The 23,318-nt window shown below is 38.1% G+C and overlaps 2 protein-coding genes across 3 annotated transcripts; one reads left to right on the top strand and one right to left on the bottom strand.

Moving 5' to 3' along the window:
* Positions 1-689: 689 nt before the first annotated feature.
* Positions 690-5,403, top strand: LOC136666533 (matrix metalloproteinase-19-like). Its single transcript, XM_066644781.1, has 9 exons — positions 690-874; positions 1,065-1,156; positions 1,296-1,426; positions 2,082-2,294; positions 2,515-2,760; positions 3,714-3,821; positions 4,115-4,279; positions 4,471-4,595; positions 5,164-5,403. Exons 1-9 carry the CDS (start codon positions 794-796, stop codon positions 5,401-5,403), a joined length of 1,401 nt encoding a protein of 466 aa, XP_066500878.1. The 5' UTR covers positions 690-793.
* A 25-nt stretch (positions 5,404-5,428) lies between these two features.
* Positions 5,429-21,202, bottom strand: LOC136666365 (transmembrane protein 198-like). Of its 2 annotated transcripts, none has more exons than XM_066644495.1 (5): positions 20,981-21,202; positions 11,906-12,267; positions 10,298-10,876; positions 8,798-8,931; positions 5,429-7,393 (listed from the first exon to the last, which is right to left on the bottom strand). In XM_066644495.1, the coding sequence occupies exons 2-5, from the start codon at positions 12,057-12,059 to the stop codon at positions 7,241-7,243; spliced, it is 1,020 nt and encodes a 339-aa protein (XP_066500592.1). In that variant the 5' UTR covers positions 12,060-12,267; positions 20,981-21,202; the 3' UTR covers positions 5,429-7,240. The 2 variants fall into 2 exon arrangements, with proteins under 2 accessions (XP_066500592.1, XP_066500593.1); XM_066644496.1 differs by lacking the exon at positions 20,981-21,202 and adding an exon at positions 19,943-20,048.
* Between the last annotated feature and the right edge of the window lie 2,116 nt (positions 21,203-23,318).

The following is a 23,318-nucleotide window of genomic DNA, read 5'->3' as shown; positions in this document are numbered from 1 at the left end:
ACTACCATCTGTGTGAACAGAACTTTTGTATACTACATTTATAGTTTGCATTTGTCTAGATTTTTTTATTATTTTCCCTGAGGTTCAAATGCATGCAGTGTCATGCATATGCAAAATATAATTACAATAATGTTATCAATTCAATCAATATCAATTCAGGTTCTTTCCATTATGATATAAAGCAGGGACGTGTAGAAGACTTGTACATTGCCTACCTTTAACTGTGCCTCCTTCAAAAACATTATTTAATTCAATTTAATAAAGCCTTGATTTGTTTTATGTTTAACCTTCAGCCACTCTGATGCAACTGGACTACACTGCAATATGCTGTACAGGGGAGTGAATGGTATGTTTTAAAAGTGCATTACATAGTACATCAAACAACAAAGCCAGAAAAACAGCATATTCTGTGATTAAGTTGCCTTTAACAGTGCTAGAATTTGGCCCTGTGCTGGTTCTTTCCTGCTGAAAACCATTTTTAGATCATGTTGGATAATGTCACATTCCTCTCTGTTCCAGTGTGATGAAGAACAAAGTGGGCAAAACCCAACCGCCTTCTCTGTCAAGGGGTATAAATACAAACACCTCCCCAGAGAGTGAGAGAGGGAGAAAAACAAAAGGGAGGACAAACACCAACATTGGATTTAGGCCCTTAGAGACAAATCTGTGAGCACAAACAAGGACTGGTTGCTCAACATTCAGCCAGCTCAGTAGAATAAGTCATTTGGTGAATTTGGTTCATCTTTTGACTTTAGGAATAGTGTGGCAGCTCAGAAAGTGTCAGACACTGGAGATGGGACGTGTGCTGTTTCTGCTGCTGATCTGGACGCCACTATATGCTGCACTGCACCAAGAAGAACTGAAGAAAGCCACAGTAAGTGCTGAATTTATTGCCTATTTGATTGTGTAGAATTAACTGTATAATATATTTTTATGGTGTGAGGTATAAAAGTAAATGTGTGTTGCATAAGATGCAGAACATTGTATGCAGTAATTTCAGGTTTTTATTTTTGAAAGCACATTACCACCAATAAAGATTTTCTATAAAATTGTTCTCTTTTCAGGGCTATCTAAAGCAATATGGCTATCTGCCTACATCCCTCCTTTATCCCCAAAACCAAGAAGAAGAATTGGAGCAACTGACCAAGGCATTTGGGTGACACACATTTCCTCTCACATTGGCTTTAATGAGTTTTAAGAGAGGACACCCATTAAAGCCAATCGTCAATGTAAAGGCTCTACTCCAATGAAACTGTGTACACAGGTTTTCCAACTTATTTTCCATTCTTCATTAGAATATTCCAGAAAGCAATGGGTCTGCCGGTCAGTGGGAAGTTGGATAGTGCTACACTGACCATGATGAAACAGCCACGCTGTGGTGTTATGGACCCCTTCAACAACATGACCCTCAAATACCGTATAATTGGTGAGCTTTCAGTGCTCAAAATATGCTCAGTGCCAAAACCATTCATCCTGTGCTTTTAGAAGGCGCTGAACCTTCAGCCTAAATGTGGCCAACTAAAGCCAGTTCACAACAGTGTATTTTTTTTGAAAGTCGTGAATTCTTCACACCAAATTATTGTGCTCTTTTTAAAACACTTTAAGAACAGGAAAAACAGAAGATGGATAACATTTTATGACTTTTAACTGGTATCTGTTCATCTACATTGTGGCATAGTTAACAATATTAGCTTTGTAGCCTCTGTACAAATACTGAAACAGGAAAAAATGGATACCAAATTTAGCTGATAGATTTTGGTATGCTGGAAAACTGTAAATGAATTATTTTCTCAACACAAATGAGGGCTTTTTTCTCCAGTGTTTTGTCCTGGGTATTTCTAGGATTTTGAACTGGTCCTGTTTTAAATATGGCTTTCTCCATAAGGGGAGCCTTTTCTGTGGAATAGTAACTGGTTCATTGAAGGACCAGAAAGCAATGATTAATCTTGCAATGTGCACAAAATTCATCAATGTTTCTTACTATTTTTGTGGGGAAAATGACTCAAACTGACCTTTAAACTTACTGGCTGACTTTATAAAAGCTCTTCATCTCATATTTCTTCTAATTTGTATTCTGACAGGTCAGTGGCGTAAGAAGATGCTAAGTTACCGTATCTATAACCATGCTTCTAGTTTGGGGATGGCTAAAACTAGAGCTGCCATACAGACAGCTTTCAGATACTGGAGCGAAGTTTCTCCGCTTCGCTTCCATGAGGTCAGCAAGGGATATGCTGACATCAAAATCTCCTTTCATGGGAAAGACAGAACCTGCCCTGCACCGTTTGATGGACGAGGTGAGAGAGGATAAGAAAACTCTGTTTGTTTGGGATTAATGTTCAGGACAGAGACTGAATCCCTGGAGATATTTATTATATTGATTTACACTGTTGAAGAGACAAAACAAGCCACTACTGCAGAGCTGGAGAGAGAGAAAAAAAGACTGCTCTGAAACAAAATATGTAATGATTTGCATTTACATTCAGTATTATACAAATTTGCTGTGGTGTTCTGCAGGTGACGTGTTGGCTCATGCTGATGGCCCAGAGTCTGGTATAGTTCACTTTGATGCAGATGAGATATGGACTGAGGGCCAGCGCTTTGGGTCAAATCTGAGAATTGTAGCAGCTCATGAAATAGGACATGCCCTCGGGTTAGGTCACTCCCAGTACCGCACTGCTCTTATGGGCCCTGTGTACACTGGTTACCGTGACAACTTCAGACTCCACCCTGATGACATCCGTGGTATCCAGGTGCTTTATGGTAAGAATGGGGTCAGGGTCCAGTCCAACAGTTGGAATTCATTGTCGAGTTTGCAGATCAGTGCTTTCTGTTCCACTTACGTAACCCATAATAATCCTCAAATCCTTGACTCACAGCTCTCACTCACTGCAGTTGCTGAATAGCACAGTGAGTCCAAAAATAAGGAAACAGAAACTTAAGGAACCCATTTGAAGAAACAAACATTTGTTGCTTCCCCCACAGCTTGTGCCTAATTTTGGATCATTGTCTTTATCCTTACTTTTCTGTTTCCTTACTTTTGAGACACACTGTAAATAGTAAATGTAAATAGACCCAGGATTTAATGTTGTCATTGTAGTGTGAAAATTAATCTATAAATGAATAAATAAAGGGCGGCACGGTGGCGCAGCAGGTAGTGTTGCAGTCACACAGCTCCAGGGACCTGGAGGTTGTGGGTTCGATTCCCGCTCCGGGTGACTGTCTGTGAGGTTCTCCCCGTGTCCGCGTGGGTTTCCTCTGGGTGTTCTGGTTTCCTCCCACAGTCCAAAAACACACGTTGCTAGGTGGATTGGCGACTCCAAAGTGTCCGCAGGTGTAAGTGTGTGAGTGAATGTGTGGACTGGCGCCCCCTCCAGGGTGTATTCCCGCTTTGCGCCCAATGATTCCAGGTAGGCTCTGGACCCACCGTTACCCTGAACTGGATAAACGGTTACAGATAATGAATGAATGAATAAATAAAGACTCAGGGTCATAGTTCTAAGGACAAGTTCAATATATTTCCAAAGCCTAAAAGATATATGCCTTTCAAAGAAAGTGAATAGCCTTTTTGTTTATATATATATATATATATATATATATATATATATATATATATATATATATATATATATAGGGTATATTGCCTACTATACAATATTAATCAATTTGATTTTGCAGCAGTTAAATGTCTTCATTTTGTTTTTCCTTTGGTTCAGGTAAGCCTGTGGGAAATTTGCCAGTGGCCCCTGCGGTGCCGAATAAACCTGCAGCAGACTCGAAAGTCCCTGATCCTTGCACAGCGCCCCTTGATGCTATAATGCTGGGTAAAGAACAACTGTAGACTAAGACAGCATTATCTCCCCTATTTTAACTCTGTACATGTAATAGCTGTGACCGCTGGTTCCAGTCACCACCAGTGTAAAGATATCGAGGTCGATCAGTTCAACTGCAATGTATCGTTTTACATGCAACTTAACTCAACACTGAGTTAACAATCAAATTACTCAGGAATTTTGGAAAATCAGTAAAATTAACCTTCAAGGTATTAGAATCTATACAATCATACCTTGCACGATCTTAAAGAGAGATATATTTACTGACTGGTTGTTCCACTCAGGGCCTCTTCAGAAGACTTTTGCATTCAGTGGAGATTATGTTTGGACAATATCAGACACTGGCTATAACACACCCATTCAGATCACTGTCCTGTGGAAAGAACTGCCCGGACACATAAATGCTGCAGTGCATTCTCAGAGGACCAACAAATCATACTTCCTTAAAGGTACACTTGTCACCTTTCACCCACAGCATGACACCTTCACAGACTCAGCACTGATTGAGCTTTTTGACTGAACTGAAATCATAATCTACAGCACCAGAGAAACACCCCTGATTCCTGCTTTGTTCCACATTACATGTCTTTCTTTGGTACATTCAAGCTTAGACCTTCTAACACTGCATTGCCCTTTTTAGGTCAGAAAGTGTGGAGGTATTCTGGCTTTAAGTTGGACCATGGCTACCCAAAGCTGCTAATTATTCCTCCAAACATTGACTCTGCCTTTTATTCCAGCACCAGTAAAAAACTCATCTTCATCAAGGTAAACCAGAACACTGAACAACCACTGAACAGTGAGAGAAGCAAGTTGGTTTACAAAATGGATCTGTTTTGTTCAGAAAATATTAATGTAGACATATGTTAATGTGCTACCAAATTTAACTGCAGTTTTTACACATTGGATTTTGAAATTATCAGCATGAATATGTTCATTTTATTGAATTGATCAGGCCTTGGGGGAGGGGGAAGGGAGGGGGGGGCAAGACTGAGATGCATTCTTTGCATAATGCATTATATATGTAATTTGTAATAATTCTACTGTAAAGGTGATTTATAATTTTATTAATTTTGTTCAATAAAAGATTAAGTTTCATATGAATTAAAGTGTATATAATAAATTCTAGTGGAGTCTGGAAAAAAAAATGTGTGTGTGTGGCCTGGAGTGAGGGGCACAAGCAGTAAATGTTTGGGAACAACTGCACATCTAATGAAAATGATCAGTCTGTATGCTTACTAAAATGTCTCAAGTTCAAGATTTGTTTTCTCCAATTTGTTCCTTTAAATATCCGTATGTTGTTATTGATCAATGATCTCTCTTTGTTTTTCCTCAGGGTTCTGAGTATTGGCAGTGGGATGAGTTGAGTCCCAGTAATGAGTTCAGGCACCATTCTAAACCACTGTCAGATCTAGTGGTTGGGTTACCGTCCAGCCCAGATGCATCGTTCACCTGGACAAATGGTCACACTTATGTCTTTAAAGGTGAAAAGTACTGGCGCATAAACCAGAGGCGTTTCATAGAAAAGGGCTATCCACTCAGCAAGAGTGAGCGCTGGATGCACTGTGAAGATTAACCCACTAGAAAGCAGCAATGCTTATTACACTAGTCAGAAAAACATTCAGTATCAGAACAATTTATATTAGATTAGAAAATGTATTATTTTCAAATGTATAAATATACAGAACTGTACAAAAATCAGAGACCAACATTCATTATTTTTTCAGCGACTTAAAAACAAAAGTATTACACAAGTGATCTTCCAAAACGTGGACAAAAATCACACACCTATAATTATGCAACATAGGTCATTCATAATTCATAAAGAATATCATTCATAATGATATGAATGTTATTAAGCACAGCAACAGAAGATGCATGGTTTTAGTTTACAATTAATACAAAATAAAAAAGAGTGGGAATATTATCTGCAATTATGTAGTGTTTTTTTTATAGGGATGTTCTTTCCCATTTTCCGAGTTACAGCTCCACATCCTTTCAGACCTTTAGTGTTTAATTGCCATCTCACATTGGAAGGATGGACTGAAACACCTTATTTTAAAACTTTAACAAGAGTGGAGCTTTATCTTTTTTTTTATCACAGAAAACTAAAGCTGTGTATCTGATGACAGTGCTGGTGGTCTATCTGCATGGTTGTTGGGAGTCCCATTTTCTCCCTTTTCTTATTTATATTTATTTAAACACGTCAGTTATTGAAACTTCAGATAGTTTCCATGGGACATCCCCCTTATTTTGCAAGTTATCTAATCTCCTTTAAAATATATATTGGAAAATGAATGAATTCTACTTAGTCTGTTCTGGAATGAAATAACTAAAGGGTGGTCTCTGAATTTTGCACAGTTCTGTATTCTGCCACGTCTAGACTGTCAAAAACGACATGGGTCTTTGGCCATTATTCTATACAGTCTAGATGCATACATATTATCTTGAATTTATTTAACTAATCCAGATGGCTATTATGTACGTACACGTGTATTCACTAAATATACACCCAGTTAAGGTTCCTCCATTTTATAAACTATGGATATTGTTAAGATGTCTATGTTAAAAACCTTAGGTGGTGCTCTGGTCATTTTTAAAGTGTTACAAATGCAGTGTTGACCTGTGTTTTTGCTACTAGTCAGATCCAATCTGTGGCCAACACTTTAGCCACTTATAGATAATAGATAATATTACAAAAAGGATTATGTCATGCTATAGTGTTTATACTTTGTCAGTATAATGCTTATTTTCTGTCTTGGTGTACGGTAGGTAATAACAGTTTATCCTGTAGGTTTCCTCATGAATATTCATGTAATTCAGATCCCACCAGAAGTTGTAAAACTCAAGAACATTGATACATGAGTTGCTTTGTTTTATTTGCATGTTGCATCATTCTAAAGGGATGAATTTATCCATATGAATCACTAGGGCACAGAATACAGCAGTGGAAAGTCCACCTCCTCCCTAGAGAAAGTAAACAAAAGAAGGTTCTATTCACAACTGACGTCAGAGATAAATTGTGTGGAACTGAATATTTGATTCTAGGTTATAGAATTAGTCAACATTTTGAGACTGAATATGAGTAAACATCATCATCTACTGCTAAAATGCTCTTGTTAAGTGATGGTTAGTGTTTGAGGTTTAAAAGGACAGTTAGTATTTGTGCTTTTCGTCTCTGTATAAAGTCCAGAGGAGATCCCGTGTTGTTTTAGCACTGATATTATAGATTCCACAGACTTTTTCCTCCTGTGCCTGTAGTCTACACATTGTGCCTGTGTAATTCACAGACTTAACCCAGTCTCTTTACCTCCTCGAGTAGGAATCATCCCTAGGGAATCTTCCCCAGAATTCACAGTGTTTCAAAATAAAAGGTCCCCAGCTCTGAGGCCTGTGTGTTTGAGTGTGTATGTTCACACTCGTAAAACTGCAGACGATGAAGCTGTCAGAGGCACCATGGATCCGGTCTCGTAATCAAAGTCAATCATGGTGTGGTGGATGGTGCTCAAGCTGCTCATGGATGACCCAGTACTCATCTGCCGCTCTCGCAGACTCGCTAGGTAGCTCTGATAGAGACAGTAATGAGAGAAAAGAAACATTTTCCAAACATTTTAAATTGTAACATACTCATTTATGATTTTTTAGTATTGATTTCTTTGCTAAAAGCAACGAAAAAACATTGAGCTTACAGGATATTGTATTTCAAGGTATTTAAAAAACAATCAGATTGACATAATATTTGTGTTTCTTGTTTCTCCAACACTATTTTAAACCAAGGATATTGTACTTCTTTGCTCAAAAACACATTTATACTTTTGAGAAGGCTTAACACTTGGTGTTGGAGGTCCAGAGAAAGCAGTTCCACTGTTGTGTAGCTCACATACCCATCTACACAGGCACTAAATTAAATGATTTATTTATTTATTTTTTTGTTTTTGATTATGCAGCTGTTCCAATACAATCACAAATTTACTAAATATGAGGGGTGTCATGAATCGTTTGGATATATTGTATCTATATAGGGGCAGCACGGTGGCGCAGCAGGTAGTGTCACACAGCTCCTGGGGCCTGGAGGTTGTGGGTTCGATTCCTACTCTGGGTGACTGTCTGTTGGTGTGTTCTCCCTGTGTCCGCGTGGGTTTCCTCCAGGTGCTCCGGTTTCCTCCCACAGTCCAAAAACATGTGTAGGTAGGTGGATTGGCGACTCAAAGTGTCCGTAGGGGTGTGTGTGTGTGTGTGTGTATGTGTGTGTGTGGATTGGCAACTCAAAAGTGTCCGTAGGTTTGAATGTATGTGTGTCTGTGTTGCCCTGTGAAGCACTGGCGCCCCCTCCAGGGTATATTCCCGCCTTGCGCCCAATGATTCCAGGTAGGCTCTGGACCCACTGCGACCATGAACTGGATAAGCGGTGAATTAATGAATGAATGTATCTGTATATGTTATTGTGTAGGATGGGAACATTTCATTTGTTCATGTTCTATATCCATTTAATTTTGTTCAGGATCGTGGAGGGTCCAGCGCCCACCCGGAATCACTGGTATATAATCGATTGAGCAACTAATTATTGAAAATTGATAGTGTGTCCCCTTGTGGCCCCTTTTAATGTGAGATTTTGGCCAAAGTGGACCCAACCTCACATCAGTTTGCCACCCTGGTATTAAACCACTGAAATTTCAAGAAGCTGGATGCAATGTTATGATTCAGCCACCAGGTGGAAGCAGTTTAGTACTATTCATGGCATCTGTTTTGTATCATAGTGGATTAAATTAACTTTCTTTGAATTAAATACTAATTCCAATGTTTAAAATTATGACAAATTTCATGGGGATTTTGTTGTACAGAACACTGACATACTATGAGAGTCAATCTTTTTGTCCAATTTGATCTTCTATAGTTTTAAAAGAATATTAAAATAAAAAGATTTTTTTTCCAGTCATTGTTTAATTCTGTGTTATTTATGTATTGATTACCGGGGCAAGGACGTCTCCTGCATAGCGTTTTAAAGGTGGTGGTCTGCGGCGGTATGTCCCCTCTGGTCTCCTCCGAGCATCCTTCTCTCTGATCTTCATCAACTGGACTTGCTTCTGTTTACTACTTACAACCACTGAGAGAGAACAGAGATCAGTGTTACCCCATGTGTAACTTAATACCATCTCTGTTTCTGAAACTGTGCCCTATTCACTATATAGTGCACTATTTGTGTGTTCCACTGTTTTGTCACAGAGTCCTAAACATAGTGGAAAATGTTCAGTGCACAAAAATACTCTTGCAATACATTAATGGACAGAAGATACCTGTGATCCAGTGTGTTGTTTGGTACAACCACCACAAAGTATTGTCCAAAATAGTTCACTACCATCCTGAATTCAGTTCCCTAATATAGTGCAATGTATAATTTGTAATAAAGGGAATAGTGACACAGCATATATCTATAGTTTCTTGTGTTTGTTGAGGTAGAAGAAAAACTCAGGGGTCAGAGACTTCCTCAGCCTTAATGTACTTGGATATATAAGCTTGTTTTTCTAAACCTAGCTAATGTAACTTCACTATTACAGACTGCCCTTCCTGGGCTGTTTTGTTTTTTCCTGCAATTTATATGTTGAGGTTTTAGTTTAAGCTAGTGTTTCCCAGTCCTGGTTTTAAAGTGCCCCTACACTGCAGAGTCTGACTTCCCTAGTCGTGAAAATACCTGATTCTTTCAACAGAAAGGTACTGGAGAAGCATGGGCTCTTTTCTGCAGGAACCTGCAGGATCTGAACTAGGGCAGCACGTTATTTTGCCACTCATTAAGTAAATGTCACATAATTTCACAAATGATTAGCATCTAATGTGCTCCATTTAGGAATACACCCACTACATCAAAATCAAGCCATGAACAGGGCAATCAGCAAATGTGTGCTGTAAGAAATCTGAATAATCATAAGCTTAGACACAGTGATGAGTTTGCTGCGAGATCTCTGATGATCCACAGGTGTGTGTGTGTGTCATATAATGAAAAATATTAAATTTTCTTGTGTTTACATAAGGGATTTCACAGCAACCAAATAATTGTAGTTTAATTGGCAAGTTGTGCGCAGCTCACTTTTAAACTCTGAACAGTGGGGTTTCCTGATCCGACTTATTAACCTCCCCAGATATGCACATTTTACTAAATCAAGCCTGGCATAACAAGCCATTCATGATTTTATTCCCTGAGATCAGTATTTAGGCCCACGCTGCTGTTCCTCACTTTCTGAAATACATAATTCAAATATTAGCTTTAAAGCAGAATATTTCATTAATTTTATGCTACCCTTGAAGGAAGTTTGGAAATTAATGATGAAGTACTCCTGGGATTCAAGGTTAAAACGGCTGTGCTACAGCAGGGAAACTCTAAATTGTGTAGTGTAGGGCTGATCAAGCACCAGAACTAAGAAACAATATGATACATAAATGGGTCTCGATATATTATTGGCTGGTGTTGCTCTTACCTTCAGAATGTGAGAGTCCTTTGGCTGTGAGCTTGCGCTGCACCAGAATTCCTAAAACAGCTACTGCAGGCCACATGCCAACCATGGCCCAGCTGTACCAACACATTGTCCCCTGCTGGTCAGTCCTCAGACCCACGTACGCCCGCGACAGTAACATAGGTGTCTCCACACAGTAATCCACGCATGCTGTCACCATGGCAGCACCCACAGTCGCTGTAGCAACAATCGTCATTGCTCTCTGCCAACACAGTGTCAGCACTGCAAAAAACACGCTCGTGCCAAAAACTGAGCCCACGGGAACCCACACTGGGCTAAAGATGGGGTAGTATTGTCCAGCTGCTACCAGGGCAGAAACAGAGAGCAACAGCCCCAGCTGGAGGCCGGTCAGAAACAGTCCCACACAGCGCACCAACACAGTCACCAGTCCACCCAGCAGTCCGATGCCCAGAGATATGCCCGCCCTGGTTTCTGCGTCCAGTGGAGAGTCCAGCAACTGCTCCCGGAGACACAGCAGATAGCCAACACCAGTCCCAAACACCAAGCCCGACAAGAACATCACCATCTTAAAGCAGCGGTACCCTGCAAAGATAGAAGAATATTAAAAGTTTTCAGCAAATCCAATGCTGAAAATGTTCTTTATCAAGGAATATACACAATAACCATGTTTCAGTGCAAGAAATGTGAATTTAAATGAGTCGAATGGTGTATTTTTGAGACCATGGAAATGCAACATTTCTCTAGCTCTATGTTAGCGTTGATAATCTCTAACATGGTTGCAAGGTTTGGTTTACGAATATGGTTTCAGTTCAGTTTTTTTGAAACTGTAAATAGGGTTCCAAAATTATCTTCTCTGGTATTCTATTAATTTCATACAGTACCTAGGCTGAACGTAAATAAAATATGTATATACAATCAATTCTGTGTCTACTCTGTTTTTGGCACTGTATAGATCTAAAACACATTACTGACCATGATCAGAAAATCTGTTCTATATGATGAAAAAATAAATGTTATGTTCCAAGTGTGTTCTTGGCGTCAGTATACTATTCATTTTAAATATAACTCCATATAGATAGGTTATCTTTTATGAGCATCTATAAAATGGCGTTTGTTGAACATGACAAAAACTGTTATCCTCTGTTGTCTCTTCCTTCACTGCCTGTGCAGAACCTCTGAGCAGAGATCCAAAAAACAGGAAAGACAGTTTACAAAAAAGACGAGGGCTACAATAGGCGGTAATCAGCACGAGCTGTTTAAGGAAACAAAATATGGCGTCCAACTGGGTTTCTCAGTTTTTTTTTAATAGAACCTCCACCTGAAGACATCCTTGCAGAGTTTATGCATAGGACACTCACAAACATTGTGTTTATTTTTAGGCCAAAAATGAACAGGTTTAATAAAATTCCCTAATTGTTTTGAGGCCAAAACCCCCAAAATTTTTCAAGAGGAATATAATACAGGAACCAAATCATGCTTAATAAACTCATTTGAGACGAAAAATTAAAAGCATTTAATTTCAGGTGTGATTTTACATACTCAGCAATGCAGGTGTGTGTGTGTTTACGCATTGAGATTTCTCAGGTTAATATTACGATCATCCAGACTCACCAAAGAAGCAGTAGACAGCCCCCAGCATGAAGAACATGAAGCAGGCTACTGTAGGAATGACCTCATACTTCTTCCTGACCTCCAGCACACAGCTGTCTGCCGTGGGCAGGGTGGGTCTCACTCCCTCCGTTATGAGCATAGATGGATCTGCCATTCTGCTTCAGGAGTTCAGTCTTAAACAGAGTTAATCTCTGACTGGAAACTAAAGGCCATCCTTGTACATAGTTTGAAGATAAAATCAGACAAACTCTGGTTGACTGGATAGCAGTGCTCTGTTTCAGTCCATCACAGTCCACTTCACTACTGTGGAATATTGTGCCACTGCTTCTAGGGTCAGAAACAAAACTGGAGGGCCAAAGCACCTAAAACAGCAAATAAGAAAGTTATTTAACAAATATTTTTTCACTTCTTAAGGAGCTGTCATTTTTAAATGATTCTTCTTCAGAGCGAAGACATTATTATTAATATGGAGCTAATTTTGGTGGTGAAACAATTACACTGTTCCTTTATTATGTAAATCCATCACATTATTCATAGATATTGTGAAGATATTTTTTATCATGAAGGGTTAAAAAAAACTATTCCAGTCATGCTCAAATATGAATGGAAAGAGGAAGCACTCTGGTGATTAAGAGCAGAAATATTTCCTGTTTCAATACTAAAGCCCAGTAACACTAAGCTTTCTATGAATGGTTGTTTTGTATTTTCCAATATTATATAATTAGATATTACAGAGAATCGTGGACAGGACATTGCATTAAACAGAATCTTCCCCAATGTGTTTTACTTCCAGCTGTGATTTTCTATCACTCATTTGACCCATTTAATGAATTACTGATATAATATGTAACAGTGCTGACATTTAGCGCTTCACACTTTTTCCCCATTTTATCCACTTCAGCTGTTCTTTAGAGTTGTCATTTTTCCAGCATGTGGATTAAAGCCCCCTTTCATGAATGAATGATGTAACATGTAAACAGTGCCAAAGTTCACGTTTACAGTGAAAATAAGCTGCAAAAGTCTAGTTTCTATTAACTGCTCTGATGTCACAACATCAACACATATGGATCTATAAATCTATTCTGCCTGTGGCTGTTTAGCACCACTTATATTTGTCCAACTTAGTGAAAAGAAATGAAGTGCTGCAACATGCCCAATCCTGATAAGTTATGACATTGCTATGTGTTGCATTTGTGTTGCACCGATACCACCGATACTGGCATTCAAACAGAGTATCGGTATCGACTACAGAGAGCACCGATACCATAGATGCGTTGGAAATGTCCCCTTACTCACTATTCCGTACACGTAGTACACAGTACACTTTTCGGGACACATCCCATGAAGAAGATACTGACGCGCATTCACTCCATTAGATGCAGCTCGAATTTAAAGGCTAAGCACCACTTAATGGACCTCTATGAATATTTCACATTATTTTAGTTACTGACATATATAAGTATGAATTAAAATGAAAATAGCAGCTTAATTTGCTTTAAAACTGGCAATTTTATTAAATTGACGGAAAAACCCGAGCTCAATACGGAAATTCTTGAACGCAATCGTGACGTCACTGGTGGACAAAAGCTGAACAACGTCGCGGTAAAACACGGGGAGGAACCATCATCATCGTCATCATTTTCTTTTCCGCTTCTCAATTTCAGGGTCGCGGTGTGGAGGAACCAACGGTCTTTTAAACCTTATTCCTTGAATTAGTAAGAAATAACATGTTTTCTGACTATCAATAAACACAAGTTAGGAACTCAAATTCCACTGTATTTATTTGTTTGACACTTTTATATAGCTGGTGCTTAGCCTTTAAGTAGTAGCAGATTGTAAATAGACTGGGTATTTCACACTACACTACTGTTTTTGTCGATTTTAACACAATACACGACCCTCAACCAAACACACAACTCGCGTTTCCTAGGAGACACGGATAAATGCGGACGTACAAGTCTCTACGGTTATTGTTTGCACTGCTGTTTGTACAGATTCACAAAAAACAAGTAAAATGGGTTGTGGACATGAAAACTCGGTCTCTATTCACTGCAGCGGTGTCTGGAGATAGGCAGAATAGCACATTGTTGCGGCTACGTTCCATCATAAATGGTTCAGAAACTGCACTAGCGGTAGCACGCGTCACTGTTGCGTCATTTAAGGTGAAATGAAAAATTACAATACAATTGGAATAAAGGCTGTAACAGCGAGTTTTGTGGCTCACTGTGTTCTCTTACATGTAATACTCGTTATTTGGGGACATGTGCATTTAGCACTATTTAATATATTGTAGTTTTTCATAGTTTTACTGTTTAATCCGTCCTCAACTGTAGCGCTCCACGGCATGCGCCTGTATTTAATTTCTGTGCTCTGTTCTCATTGGTCGCTGAAGGGTTGGTGGAGAGTTTCGAGTTCAGCTTCGAGTTGGTGGAGAGTTTACACTACGCGACTACGTCCAAAATCAGGTTGAAAAAAAAAAATCAAACGACCGATGTGCTGAAAATGGTCTGAAACACGATTTCGAGGAAAACATATTTAGAATCAGGCTAAAAGTCGTGTAGTGTAACCCCAGCTTAAGGCATGCCAAAAACACTCACTTCATTCAAGCAAACACAAACAAGCACGCTAACACAGGTCAACAGCAGTCCTTAAAGTGCATTTCACAGTCCTCATGAGTGTAAAAAGCTGTTCAGTCAAGTCATTTGTACTTGTTACTGTGTTGTGAAAATATTTATTTTTTCATGGCTCTGAAACGTTCTCTAATCTCTGCTACTGGGGAAAAAAAGATATGGGCCCTTTAAATCTTTCTTATGGTAAGACCATGAAATGTGATGTACCACAAAAAAGAAATATGCAAACTACACTGGAAACACCTGCAACGCTTCCCCTTTCTCCAAAATTTCCCTTCTGGCAAGACTGGGGGAAACAGAATTCACTCACATGCACCCCTCTCACTCTCTCAGCACTCCTCAGTACCTTGTCTTCCCCTCAAACACAGGATGCAGGCTGAGGAAGTGAGCTCTGTTTGAATGCCATGTATTTTGTCTACACTCATTGTTCTGCACATATGGCAATCTGCTTCACATTGAGAGTCTGTAATAGGCAAACAGCTCCAGTCTAGTACATCACATTGCTTTTATTCTTGTCTGGAACAGTTATTTTTAATTGCTATTTTAATTTTAAAATTTACATTTATCACAATTTTAGTAAATGTACACAGTGAGTGCAACACAAGCATTCAGTCTATTGAGATTAGACTCTATCAGCATGGCACATCCAGACATGGCAGTCTTTGCCCACTCATCCTTGCAAAAGCACTCCAAATCTATCACATAATGAGGGCATTTCCTGTGATCAGCCTTCATCATGTCTCACATAATTTTAATTGGATTCAGGTCTGGGCTTTGATTGGGCCATTCCAAAAATGCTCATCTTCAGCTTGGCTTTTGAGCAGAGGCCTCTGTTGTGCCAAAACCGACTGATATTGGCTTGATCCCTAGTCTCAGCTGAAGAAAAACAGTCCCAAAGCATATTTCCACCACTATGAATGTGGTGTTCTTATGGTGATTTCCAGTGTTGTTTTTGCACATATCTTTTGGAATTATGGTCACAATGTCTAACCTTGCTCTCATCAGACCATAACACATTTCCCTACATGCATCTGGCACACTTGATGTAGGTTTTTGCAAAAGTAGTCAGGCCTGGAGGTTTGTCTTGGTAAGAAAAGGCTTGCCACCCTGCCCAACAGCCCAGAAACCTGAAGAATGTGGGAGATTGTTTTGACATATTGTGCATAACCAGTAATTGCCAGACATAACATTGGTGTAAGCCTGTTGGCAGCCTTCCAAACAAGTTTTCTTCTTGTGATTCCATTATAAAAGTGGTATATCCACAGTAGCCTTTATAATTTCTACAGCTTGTTTACGCCGTACAGGGAAAGGTAAACAAAAATGGAATGGGGTGCTCTGGAACAGGTGCAGATGAGTTTAATTTCACCCAGCTCAATGGCAAGTGTGGGCTAGAAACGGTACACAGCAGCAAGAATTGTGCTTTGGGGTTTTTCCTCTGGGGTGACGGAGTTCCATCTACAACTCCATGAGCTGGAGTGACTTTAGTGATGGAGAACTACTCGTCCAACCACATTTTATCTGTAATATAATGGCATTTTTCTTCTTATAAACCTGCAATTGTTCTAGAGGCATCCACAAGATATTCATTAATAGCTGACTGGGAACATTACAGTTACATTCCTCACACCCTCAGAGGACAGCCGTCTTGTATCTGTAATCAAGACTTGATGTACTGATGTCCAAGAAATGTTGAGTCAGAAGCCCAGCCCCTCTTGAGTATTTTGGACATTCTTTTACTGGCAGGAACTCTATTTTGGTGGTAGGATTAAAATAGATTCTTAAAATAATTTCCTGAATAGTTAACATGCTGCTAATCTGCTACATCTATGTGCTGATTTCACATATTCACAATGGTGCAGTAAAACATGCATGTTATCCATCTTTATCCTTAAAAGCTTACACACCCACCCCAAGCTGAGAAGTCACGTAAAGTGCTCAAAACACCATTTGTTTTGTGTAGTAACATAATTCAACTGCCTTGCTACAATCTCCTTTTTTTCTTAATTTGTAAACCCTAGTTACCTTACGTGTTGATTTAAATTTTTACAATGAACTAACCAATATAATTGGTCCAAAGTTAAAACCTTACATTTACTTCCAATACATGGTAAGAAATGTTTTCCTTCTCTAATGAAGTATATATTGTAGGTATGAGGTTTTATTGAAAATAATGATAAGCACATTTTTCCCTTATAAAACAGTCTGCATATTATAAATGTTTCCCACAGTTGTCAAGGCATTCCCTGCCATGGCTACTCCTCTGAGGAATGGTTTGTTTGGGGATGAAGTGCCACAAAAGCAGTGGAGGCCAGTTAAGTGTGTGTGTGTGTGCATGCAGATGCATCTCTCCCATCCAAGCCCTCACACATTCCCCAAAGAGCAACTACAGTAAAGCAGTGAACATTCAACCACATTTTAGTTTTCATTTGGAAAAACATATTGTCCAGTAATGACTAACGGAGTCTTAGCTTTGCTACATGATCCATATTTGATAAATGTCAGGCTTGGTTTCTAATAAGATTCCTTGGTAAAGATCTATATCACCACATTAGATCATCTAATAAAAAGCCATAAAGCCAATTAATACATGTGCTCTAGGATCTCCCCTTAAAAACTGAGTTTTGGTGATTTAACTACAAGCTCACTGCCAAAACTTACCATGCAATATTTAAACTACCAAGGTGTTAACTCCTCAGACACTAGGCTTTTTAATCGCTTACTGAAGTTATGTCTAATTAATATAACCACTACAAATTATTCAGTTCCTACTATGAAACTCATAGCTAAGATTTTGACAAATGGTGCACTGAAGGATAAACCTGTTGTTTGAGGAAGACATTAAATTTTTAACTACACATTCACATTTGTAGGTTTAGTCTCAACTTTGGGCTCAAGAGCTGAACAAAGTTATTTTGGGTTCATCTCAAGACCTTTACCCTTAAATGGTTGGAAGTTCCTACGGTTTCATTGTTATACCTTAAAAATAACTCAGTATGCATTGTTTCCCATGTATTTATGGAATAATAAGTCCCAGGATGTGTAATAAGCCAAAATTTACACTCCAGCTTGGTGAAAGTTGGATCCAAATGTGTTTTTCAGCATTAGGTACAGAGGAAAGTATACACACATTCAGTATCTGAATTGGAAGTATCCACTGACATTGAATACTGATCTGATTTCAGTAAGGTATTCCTGATTCATAGTAGTAAAATATATAACAATAAAATATACAGTACAGGTAAACAAGGAAGAAATGTAACTACTCTCATATTATAAGGTAGTTTATACAAGGTAACATTTTTGCATTTCAATTGTAGACAAAGGTTCCATTCCCTGGTGCCTATGTTATGTTTAAGTACTGTAAGATGTATGTTATGACAGACTATATAAAGAGGCAAACAATCCAATAATATCATGACACAACAGTATTCATCACGCATTTCGAAATCCACTTTACCAAGATAACACTATTCCGGTTTTTCCCTGTCTACAGTATATTGCCAGTGTTCCTAAAATACATACTTTAAAGCTCATTAGTGATTAACCCCAGTAGAAATTGAGGCTTTAAAGTGTTTGATTTACTAGAAAGAACTTGTATAAAGGGACTTGTAATGAGCACAAAGCACTATAGCTTCTAAGTGAATTGCACTATTGGCAGCATGATGACAACAGTCATCTCCTGAGGCCACAATCCTCAACTAACCACAGTCAGCTTCACTTGTTCCGGTTCAGCAGGAAAATCAATATAAACAGAACATTTCACATGAGAACTTTGGATTTAAGGCAGTAAAATATATCAGACATGAGTCACTGTAATCCCATGGTGTCAGGATTGCAATACTGGTTAAATCTTTCCTTACCCCTAACAATAATTCCTTAAACTTCACAAAGACAAACGTACATTTTTAACACTTTCTGAAAATATAATATGCCTCATACACCATGAGATCCATTTCATTATCTATCAAACTAAACAATTAACATGGTCAATATTTATGTGAAATAAAACCTCAGAAATGTATCACACATTAAAAACAATTTGGAAGAACACAGTTTGGGAGCAGGTATGAATATTTCACTCATTTTGTTTTGACCCCATTTAGTGTCAATATAAAACCGCAATTTTGAAGATGTGCAATATGTTAAGACTTAGCTAAACCGTGGCTAAATTAATTTAATTCCATTTGGAGTGAACCATGTTAAAATCATAATAAATTTTATACATTGCTCCACCATTTTCACAAACAAAAAGAAACGGAACAAATTAACATGAATTAAGTTTAAAGTCATGTTTATTTCTTTGTTGTTGATTGTCTGAAGTCTATGTTCAGTTGTTGGCAGGTGTTTAAGGGCACTGCCCTCTGTATCAGCTGCATGCGATCAAGATATTTATGTACACTTCAGACTTCATTCTAAAGTCTCCTTCTGTGCTATGTTCTAAAAGTTACTGTACCAAATGGAACCAAGGTGAACACTATGGCTGGTACCCTAAAGAACCATTCCATTCTTTTATTTCGTAAACAAAATTTAAGTGTCAAGAACAAATTTAAAAAGAAACTTTTCAAGTGGTAAAGGAATCTCCACCCTTTATAAATATGATATGGTAGTTCACAAGCTTTCCTACAAAAATATGTCTAAAGCACATTGCTGCCATGTATCTCAAACACTGATGGTACATCACTGATGCTCATTAGATATCGTTTCAAAAAGGATTCTTGGCTCGGATGTACAATTTCAGGAAAAACCTTGATACTGTGAAGGATTTCTATAAACATTTAAACGTTTCCTAACACTAAAAATGACTCAAGGCTCTTTAGGGAATCCAAAGTAATTCTCCTATGACATTGCCCCATTTGGCACCCATTTAGGAAGCCAGTAGGTCTTTTTTTTTTTGTCCACATTTTCTTCTTTCCATCCCTCTGGGAGAGATCACATTCATGAGAGAGCAGTGCATTCCACATTTATAAATACCACATTTAGGATAAATGATTAGCCCTTTTGTTTGCACTCTTGTATTAACATAGCTATAACTGAGCGACAAATTGTTTCATTATAGTTCGACCGTGCAAAAAGTAGGACTATAAATAAAAAGACCCAAATTCCCATATGGGTCACTGGATATGGGCGTATACACTTTTGAAGCCGATAGTCTATTGTTTTATTTTAAATCCAGATGCTTGCATAGAGAGCAAACCTAACAACAATAAAGTACTTCACCTGAAGAAACTTTATAGTGCTGAATGAAACTATTCATAAAGAGGTTATGAATAAATCTCCATCTAAACTGGAGATAAAACAATATATTGTGAAACAAATTTGGTTTGAAAAAATATATTTATAAAGCCTGTTTGCTTCTCTGTTATTAGGCTCTTTACTAGTGTGGATAATTCCACTAAACTGAACTTACCATCCACTCATGAATTAACTGGCTCTGTGATTTAAAGTGACATTTCCATGTTGAGTTGTCTGTTCACACAGCTGTCCAGCCGGCTGCAGGAAGACTTTACCTCCACATTAATAGGCTTTCCAGGCAACTCCACGTGCGCCAAGTAAATGGACTTAGCTGCAGTATTAGTAAGGGCTGAGAGAGGAACCCTGACCCTTCAGCTCTCTCTCTCTCACTCACACACAAACACACAGCTGCTGGAGGATTACAGACAGACAGCAACACTCTCTCCCACAACGTTAAAACCTGCTCCAGTTTCTTTAACTAGTGCAACTCCACTTCTTCATAAAAAGCACAAACTATGCAAAGTTGTTGCCTATTTCACTGTAGAGCACAGCCTCCTATAATCTGATTTAAAACAAGGGAACTGGCAATGTATTCAAATATGGCTGTGTATTGTTTGCCCTAGTTCAAAGTCACAGATTTTCAGAGGACTTTCCAAAAAATGGGATTTAAACAAAAACTTTACACAAAACTTGGAACTAAATGGGACTCATGAAAAAATACTAAGTTTATGGAGGTTATGTGTTGTTAGTTATATTGTTGTAAGTAATAGCTACATGCAAATTTGAGCACCCCTGTGACATTTTAGGTAAAATGATAACAAATCATTATAGAGAAGAATTAGTTGATCAATTTAACATGAGATAGAGACGACAAAATAGAAAAAGGAAAGAAACAGTAGGTTTTATATGTTAAATTAAGAAAAAAGCTGAAAAAAGAAGTGTAAAAAATCCAAAACACCTTATTTCCACTTAAGAAGAATCATGCAAACATGGTTAAACTGGGTTTAAAAGATAATGTAACACTGCTCTAATGTAGACTAGCCTTATTTTACATGAGCACAGCACTAACTCAACAAAACAAACTCTCTTGCCCCGTTTAGTTCAGTGGAGTTAATCTCATTGTTTTGTTCTGAGCGTTTATACCAACTTAAACTTGCAGGAAAACACACACACAAAGGGCTTGACTTAATAAAAACAGAACCTGAACACTTACCTGAGGTGGCTGCTCCGCATCCGGGACACACAGCGGGATTAACGGTAGTTTACAAACTAAACTTTACCGCGGAGCTCGAGACCAAACACTGAGCGCGATTATGCAGCTAAATCTGTAAAACACAGGGATCAAATGAATGTGCTGCTGTTTCTGAGAGTGTAAAGAGTCCGAGTGGCGCAGACGGCGGCTTTCACACGCTTCAAACTCAAATCCGCGACTCACTAAACACACGCCAGCTGACAACTGACATCACTGCGTGGCCATCTGCCACACACTCACACTCCTGTGTTTGTTTTCGTGTATTGTTGGGCCGTTACATAGACGTCCGTTTATTTGTGAAGACTTACACAAATATCAGTGTGGCCAAGTAAACGTGGTTCAAAACTCAAGGACAAACTCCATGTAAAGTGAAAGTTAGCATACTCAACTAAATCTATAATTGGTGTTTATAGGTCATTTAACGTATTCTCAAAATAGCAATCATAGACAATTGTATTAAATTAATGTCAAATGCACGTATTCTTTTAAATTTCATTGTTTTGTCAGCTCTCTACGCCCCGTGTGCTGCACCGTTTAGGCCATAATTACGGTGTCTAAACATGAATAATTAAAGTGAGAATTAGTAGCATTTTCATTTGGAGGCCTCATCAGGCTGGTTTATATAATGAGTTAAAGATAGTTTTACTTCTACTCAGCTCTGCTTTTATTTGTGCAACTGTAGTGTTGAAGTCTGTTAGAGAGCTGTTTAGTGGATGTCCACCAATAGCCGTTGAGTCACGGGTGTTGTCCTAGCAACGGACTTGTTTAAGTTTGAATACTCAATTAAATTGTGCCTAATGGAGAGAGAACAGTTCTTTGCCCCTAAACCCACTGACATTCAAAATGTGTGTGTGTGTGTGTGTGTGTGTGGCGTACTGTATGACACCTAAATGGTGTCATACAATCAAAAGGTGCGACAAAGTACTAGTTATTTAAGTTTTTTTATTTTAAGATTTTAAGTGATGAATACTGAAAAAGAATGTCATATACAACCAAGCACTTCTTGTAATTATACTCTGGATAATATCACAATAATAACCTTTGTCAGACACCTTAGAGAGTCACACAACGCCCAGCCCACTGTCTTCCTACCTTCAATTATTTTTGAAAAAGCGTAACAATAGGAAACACAATAACAGAAGTTAGCCTTTTGTATTTAGAATACTTATTACGCAAATCTCCAATCCAGAAAAAAATCAGCACAATGTCCATCTTTTAGTGTTCTGTAATGTACCATAACACATATGTTACAAAAAAGCTCCTTTCCTTTTAGTTTACCAGTGTATCATTAGAGAAAAAAGCAAGTATGTTTTTGTTTTGACATTAATCTTAGAGACAAAAACAAACAAACACACAACAACCTGAAAAGTTTGTATTGTGATAACAGAGCTGGGCAAAAGTGTGCAAATGTGAGAGTCTTTCCAAAGAGGCATTCTGGTGACATTATCTGAACTACAAAAACAAGACAAAGCAATAACAAGCAAGCTGTAGAACATTAGATAAAATGAGAACATATTGTTTTTAAATCTACATCTTTTCATGAAAAGAATCTTGCAGGTTTTATACTGATATACCCGCTTTTGAGGTAAAATGGGAACATTTTATAAGTGGATGGGCAAAATTAGAATGAAAAGTTTGTAGATTGTTCAAGTTACATATTGAAATAATTCATTATTTAAACAAAAAGAATCAGCATCCAGTAAAAGCTTAGCCTTTGCATCAAAGTCAGATTTTGGCTCACCAACATTTCTCAATGCAAAATTGCAAAGAATTTAGATCTTTCACCTTTTTTATACATAATACAGTGGAAAATTCAGGTAACTGAGAACAATCTGAGTCTGTGTAGGGCTTTTCCTCTGATGGCACAGGATAAGAAACAGTCATGCTGATGCAATACATATAGGGTTACCAAATACAGCAGAATATAGGTTTCACTTATAAGTCATTCTCTGCATCAAGAAATACAACCTGAGTCTAACACAGAAATGCTGCAGAGTTCAGAGCCCATCTCAGATGGTCAGAAAAAACGTGGAAAAATGCTCTGTGGTCAGATATGCCCCATTTCAACTTGCTTTCAGAACAAATGCACATCAAGGTCTCAAAGACAAAAACAAAAATATTTATTTAGACTGGGACATATATATATATATAGTTTTTTATTGCATTTTACAAAAATCAAAGGCCCAGCTTTCCCAGAAATAAAATGTTTAGGCAGAAAATTGTATAAGAAGGATGGATGAATGGACAGATAAATCACAGTAATTGCTCAAAAGTTATAATATGGAGTAATTTTATCTTA

The sequence above is a fragment of the Hoplias malabaricus genome, chromosome 14 (assembly GCF_029633855.1).
Source record: "Hoplias malabaricus isolate fHopMal1 chromosome 14, fHopMal1.hap1, whole genome shotgun sequence".
Lineage (NCBI taxonomy): Eukaryota > Metazoa > Chordata > Actinopteri > Characiformes > Erythrinidae > Hoplias > Hoplias malabaricus.
Note: the sequence above shows the minus strand (reverse complement) of the source record. Positions and strands in the feature narration are given on the sequence as shown.

Bases quoted from the DNA above. Each gene is read 5' to 3' on its own strand.
- LOC136666365 (XM_066644495.1), bottom strand. From the start codon at position 12,059: ATGGCAGATCCATCTATGCTCATAACGGAGGGAGTGAGACCCACCCTG. The intron at 10,877-11,905 runs GTGAGTCTGGAT...CTATCTTTGCAG, and splicing joins GGCTGTCTACTGCTTCTTTG to GGTACCGCTGCTTTAAGATG. The intron at 7,394-8,797 runs GTAATCAATACA...TGTCTCTATCAG, and splicing joins CAGGAGACGTCCTTGCCCCG to AGCTACCTAGCGAGTCTGCG.
- LOC136666533 (XM_066644781.1), top strand. From the start codon at position 794: ATGGGACGTGTGCTGTTTCTGCTGCTGATCTGGACGCCACTATATGCT. The intron at 4,280-4,470 runs GTACACTTGTCA...TGCCCTTTTTAG, and splicing joins CAAATCATACTTCCTTAAAG to GTCAGAAAGTGTGGAGGTAT. The intron at 4,596-5,163 runs GTAAACCAGAAC...GTTTTTCCTCAG, and splicing joins AAAAACTCATCTTCATCAAG to GGTTCTGAGTATTGGCAGTG.